This window comes from Lemur catta, chromosome 19 (assembly GCF_020740605.2).
Source record: "Lemur catta isolate mLemCat1 chromosome 19, mLemCat1.pri, whole genome shotgun sequence".
Lineage (NCBI taxonomy): Eukaryota > Metazoa > Chordata > Mammalia > Primates > Lemuridae > Lemur > Lemur catta.
In genome coordinates, this window is record NC_059146.1 from 23,673,494 (window position 1) to 23,679,085 (window position 5,592).

Genomic DNA, 5,592 nt, shown 5'->3' on the forward strand with positions numbered 1-5,592 from the left:
TCTGGACACAAACATATGTGCACATGCAGTAATAAGAACTAACACCGGGGCCAAGTGGACAGACAGGCCTGGAGTGAAAGAGTTGAGGGCTAAAAGGGCAGACAGGGCTGGTGGTGACAGGGTTGGGGATGGAGTGGAGGATGGGGCTGGAGGTGACAGAGTTGCTCAATAGAAGACAGACAGAGTCTGAATGAGAAAACGGAGTCTGGAGACTTAGGCAAGAGCTAGCACAGCCAGATGTCATGCTCAGGGGTACAGTTGGGGGGATCGGCTTGGGGACAGATCCTGAAAGGAGATGGTGTTGCTAGATGTATGAAAAAACTTTATTTCATACATTTATGGTACTTGGGGTGGGGTCTGGTGGGGGGTACATGCAGGTGCTCCCTGGTCCCCACCCCTATAGCTGCTGGGAGGGTCTGAAGATGTACAGGAAGTGGGTCTTGCGGGCCGGCAGCCTGGCATGGGAGGAGCCCTGGGTCCCCTCTTCGAGGACGTCCTCACGGGTGCCTTCACGGAGCCCATCCCGGATGGCCTGCAGGCGGTGTCGCTTCTCACTGAGCCAGTGGCTGCCCTCTGGGACATCCTGGTGGGGTTTCCGCCGTGGCAGTTTCAGGATCCAGAAGGCCACCCGGGGATGGGGCTCTGGGTGCCAACTGTCCATGGCCTTCCGGATGGGCAACAGGGCCTCCTTCTCCTCCATCCTGGGTACCTGGGAGGAGGAACAAAGAGACCATTTCTCACTCCAAACAGCAAGCCCAGGATGCTTAGCCCTCACTGGCTTATTCAACCCACTTTGCAGCTGACGGGGTGCTTTGGGCATTAAAAAGCCCTCTCTAGGGTTTACACTTTCAGATTAAAAATATTCCAAGGTTTATGGAATACTTTGGGATTGAAAATATGTTTGGGGAGGTTTCAAAGGGAGGTATAACGGAGCACTTCAGGGTTTATAATGCCTGTTGGGATTACAAAGCACTTTAGGATTAAATACTCTCTGAGGTTTAGAAAGCAGCAGTTTGAAATGTACAAAGCACTTTGGGACTAAAAGCTCTTGGGTTCATTAAAGAATCATGGCCATAAATGCAATGTGTTATCCTTGATTGAATCCTGGATCAAAAATAAAATCAGCTTTCAAGGACAGCTTTGAGTCAAGGGAGGAAATTTGAATATGGACTGAATGTCTATTCTGTCCTTGCTATTCAAAGTGTGGGCTGTTGTTGTTAGGCAGCAAATTAGTGGGTCCCACCCCACCCAGACCTACTGAATCGGGGTCTGCCTTCTAATAAGTTGAGGTGTGAAAAGCCCTGTAGGAGACTATGGGTTGAATTGTGTCCTCCCCAAATTCATATTTTGAAGTCCTGACTTCCAATACCTCAGAGCGTGACCTTATTTGGAAATAGGGTCATTGCATATTTAATTAGTTAAGATGAGGTCATTAGGTTGGGTCCTAATCCAATGTGACTGGTGTCCTTATGCAAAGGGGAAATTTGGACATGGAAATGCACATAGGGAGGAAGCCATGTGAGGATGAAGGCAGAGATTAGGGGATGCTTCTACAACCAAAGACCGTCAAAGATGGCCAGCACCCACCAGAAGTCAGGAAAGAGGCATAGAGCAGATACAGATTCTCCCTCAGCTCAGCAAGGAGCCAGCCTTGCTGACACCTTGATCTTGAGCACGTAGCTTCCAGAACTGTGACACAACAAACTTCTGTTGTTTAAGCTACCCAGTTTGTAGTACTTTGTTATGGCAGCCATATCAAACTAACGCAGTAATAAGAGTTTGATAGCAACATTTTCTTGCATGTCAAAATGGTGCTGTGGTTTTGTGGGAAAATATATTATTACTATTATTTTATATTTTTTTGAGACAGGGTCTCTCTCTGTCACCCAGGCTAGAGTGCAGTGGCATCATCATAGCTCACTGCAACCTTGAACTCCTAGGCTCAAGAGATCCTCCTGCCTCAGCCTCCTGAGTAGTTGGGACTACAGGCAAATGCCACCATGCTTAACTAACTAAAAAAAAATTTTTTTTGTAGAGATGGGGTATTGCTATGTTGCCCAGGCTAGTCTTGAACTCCTGGCCTCAAGAGATCCTTCCACTGTGGCCTCCCAAAGTGCTGAGATTACAGGTGTAAGGCATGGTGCCCAACTGGGACTATTATTATTCCTAGGAGATTCTGCTCAAGTTATTTAGGGGTGAAGTTTCATCATGTCAGCAATTTACTGTCACATGGTTCTGAAATAAACAAGTAAAAATAGATGAAATCTGGCAAAGTGTTAATAAGAGGTTATCTAGTCCAAGGGTTCTCAACTGAAGTCTGGAGACATTTTGGGGTGTCACAACTGGTGAGGGTAGGGTGCTACTTCTGTCTAGGGGGTAGAGGCCAGGGATACTGCCAAACATCCTACAGTGCACAGGTCAGCCTCCACAACAAAGGATTATCCAACCCCAAATGCCAGTGGTGCCAAGGCTGAGAAGCTGTGGTCTATGGAAAAGAGGATACAGGCATTTTCATTGTATTACTTCAAAAAACCCCACACTTTTCTGTAAGTATGAAATTTTTAAAATAAAAAACTGAGAGGGTATTAGGTGTGTAGGAACCATATAGATTTATCAAGAACTATGGGATTCTTAAAACTTTTTAGGAATAAAAATACTTTGATATTTGCAAAGCACTTTGTGATTAAAATTACTCATTAGTTTACAAAAGGTACCCAAAGGATTTAGAGTTCATAAAGCACTTTGAAATTAAAAATCACATTTTGAAGTTTACAAGGGAGAGGTTTACCAAGCACTTTGGGATAGATTAAAAAATACCCTGGGCCAGTGTGGTGGTTCATGCCTGTAGTCCCAGCTACTGGGGTGGGGGTGGGGGGCGGCGGTGCTGAGGCAGGAGGATCGATTGAGCCCAGGAGTGTGAGGTTGCAGTGAGCTATGACGATACCATTGCACTCTAGCCTGGGTGACAGAGTGAGATCCAGTCTCAAAGAAAAAACAAAGTTCTCTGAGGTTTGCAGAATACTTACTTGAGGTTTATGAGGCTGAAGCTTACCAAGCAATTGAGATTGAAAGCACTTCTGGGTTTATAAAACACTTTGGCACTCACAAAACCCTCTGGGGTTTACTAAACAGTTGGGGATGTATTCTGAGGTTGTAAACCTCATTTCTCAGAGTTGGTTTGTCCCTTTTGAGAAATGACAAAACTGAGGCCCAGAAGGAGGAAGTTCTGCACAGAGGGAGGGAGGGGGAGAGTCAATTCCTCTTCCTCTCCTCCTAAACTACAGAAAATGTTGGGGCCTGGACACTTTGAGGGTGGGGCATGTCCAAACCTTCCAGTCACCCTCCAAGCTTCCCTCTGATGGCTGGATGGATGCCACCACCTTCTCGGAGATCAGCACTTCTCCTGTCTTGTTGTCAGTCACCTGTGAGGATTGGGTGACACAGTGAGAGCAAATCCACTTCCCCTATCCGCCCTTCTTCCCTCTGGACATGTACTGTAGCATGAGGGATTAGGGGTCATGGAGAGATTCCAGCAGGGGCGTTTCTGCATAGGCACCTTGTCAATCTGGAGGTGGCTGGAGAGGGTGTTGTTACCCAGCCGGCGCTCCTGGTTCTCCTCTTGGTGGTAGTTCCTGGGGAGGCCCCGAAAGTCCGTGGGGGCAGAGAATAAACTGTCCATGAACCGAAGCAGGTCATCCTAGGGTCGGAAGAGGGACTGGTGAGCTGCTGGACCTCAGGTAACGCCAGTGTACTTGCAGCACTGCCAGGATACCCTTGAGGTCTTGCCCCATGTCTCACCCTTCCCCTTCCTTCTCTGTCCTCTGATGCTTAGGGCCTAACTTCTGTCCTATATCTTCCATTCTGTTTCTATTCCCCATCCCATTGCCTTAGTACTCCTGTCCCGCATCTGTCCCATTGTCTCTGTCCCCACCTCTCCTGTCTCTTTGTTTTTCTCCACTGTCTTATCTCTGTCCCATCTCCCTCTCTCCTTGTTTGTTACCTTCCCTCTCTTCTGTCTCTTGGTCTCCCTGTCGCCCTGTCTCTGTCCCTCTGACTCCCTCTCTTCCTCTTTGACCCCGTCTAGCCCCAACCCGTCACCTACTCTGTCTCCCTGAATCTCTTCTATGTACCTCTTCTTCGCCACCAACTCCCGCCATCGCTTACTTTCAGGAAAAGTCGGCTGAAGCTTTGGAGTAGGTTCTGGAGGCCTGGAAGACCCAAGGAGCTCTCCTGGGCGTCAGCATGGCGGATAGGGGCTGCAGTGGAGGCGGACACCAGGGCAGAAGGGAGCAGCAGCAAGACCAGCGGTCGCCACATTGCGGGGCGAGCGGGGAGGCTGTGGCAAGGGTAGGGGTTAGAGCCCCCGCCCGGACGAGGCCCCGTCCCCGCAGTGGCCACGCCCCCACCAAGACACCCTTCTCCTGTTCCTTGCCCATGCTGTGTCCCCAGTCCAGGCAACTCCCGACATCACACCCATTTCCCCCACTCCATTTTTCTTCTACTCCTACCCGCTCCATCCTGCCACGGCCCCCTACTCCCAGGCCGGGCTCTTCTGCGTCCTGCCTCACACACTGATCTCATTCCTCATTTTCGCCCACATTCATACTCGGATCTCATTCCTCACCTTCTCCCACGTCCCGCCCCTTCTTCTGGGCCTCCTCCTTGTACTAGACCACAGCTCGGTCACCGGACTACCAGACTCCAGCGGCCCACAGACTGTTAAATCCAAACAGTTCTGGGCTCGAGCCCAGGTGGGGTACCTGGAGCGTTGGATGCGCTCCGCGAGCCCTAGCCACGCCCCTAGGACTGGCGACGCCCCATCTGCTTACCTCACCCTTGTACCCTGGTCTTTACTCCATGGCCACGCCCCTGAGGAAGAGCCACGCCCCTCATTCTTCGTTAGCACACCCCTTAAGCCAGAGCGGCCAGCTCATTCCCCTGGCCACACCCTTATCGTCAGACCACGCCCCTGTAGGTTGACCTCAGCCGGGAAGCCGGCGACCCTGCTCGTCCTCTTGTCTGATCCCGGCTCTAGCGTCGGAGTCCCGCACCAATCGCAGATGGCCACGCCCCTTAATGAGTCACGCCCCTGCACCTGGGCCACGCCTCTGTGCCCCACATCTTGCCCCGAGCGCCCTCCGTTTCCTTCCTCCCTCTGGCTCGGGAGACGCTGGAGTCTGAGCAGTTTTTCTAGTTCTCTCGCTCTTCATTTTATATCTCTGAGCCTTTCTCCGTGTCCCTGCTCGTTTTCCCGTTCCGGTTCCACTAAAAAGTCCCGCTATCTCCGGAAACCCTAAGTCCAGTCCTGCAGGAACCTGGAATTAGGGCTCGCTTGTCCCTCAGGATCCCAAGTGTGGACCCCAGCCCCCCCTAGTGTCGTGAGTTTGAGCACCCAGCCCTTTCGACCTTAAGGAACCGGGCTCTAATCCGCCTCCTCAAGCACCCAGGCTCTCTCCCGGTCCTGGGACAGCCGCCACCTCCAGTCCGCTAGTGCGTGTGGATGCGGGAGTCTTCACCTTTGTGAGCCTTCAACAAACTCTCGGGGGTCTTAACCACGACTATTAACTGTGGCCTCGAGGCCAAAGGAAACCG

At 51.1% G+C, this 5,592-nt stretch overlaps 1 protein-coding gene across 2 annotated transcripts; it reads right to left on the minus strand.

Moving 5' to 3' along the window:
• Positions 1-305: 305 nt before the first annotated feature.
• On the minus strand, positions 306-4,983 carry DKKL1 (dickkopf like acrosomal protein 1). Of its 2 annotated transcripts, none has more exons than XM_045531188.1 (5): positions 4,830-4,983; positions 4,165-4,336; positions 3,557-3,697; positions 3,330-3,422; positions 306-709 (listed from the first exon to the last, which is right to left on the minus strand). In XM_045531188.1, exons 2-5 carry the CDS (start codon positions 4,315-4,317, stop codon positions 398-400), a joined length of 699 nt encoding a protein of 232 aa, XP_045387144.1. In that variant the 5' UTR covers positions 4,318-4,336; positions 4,830-4,983; the 3' UTR covers positions 306-397. The 2 variants fall into 2 exon arrangements, with proteins under 2 accessions (XP_045387144.1, XP_045387143.1); XM_045531187.1 differs by having other exon boundaries at positions 4,625-4,835.
• Positions 4,984-5,592: the final 609 nt, after the last annotated feature.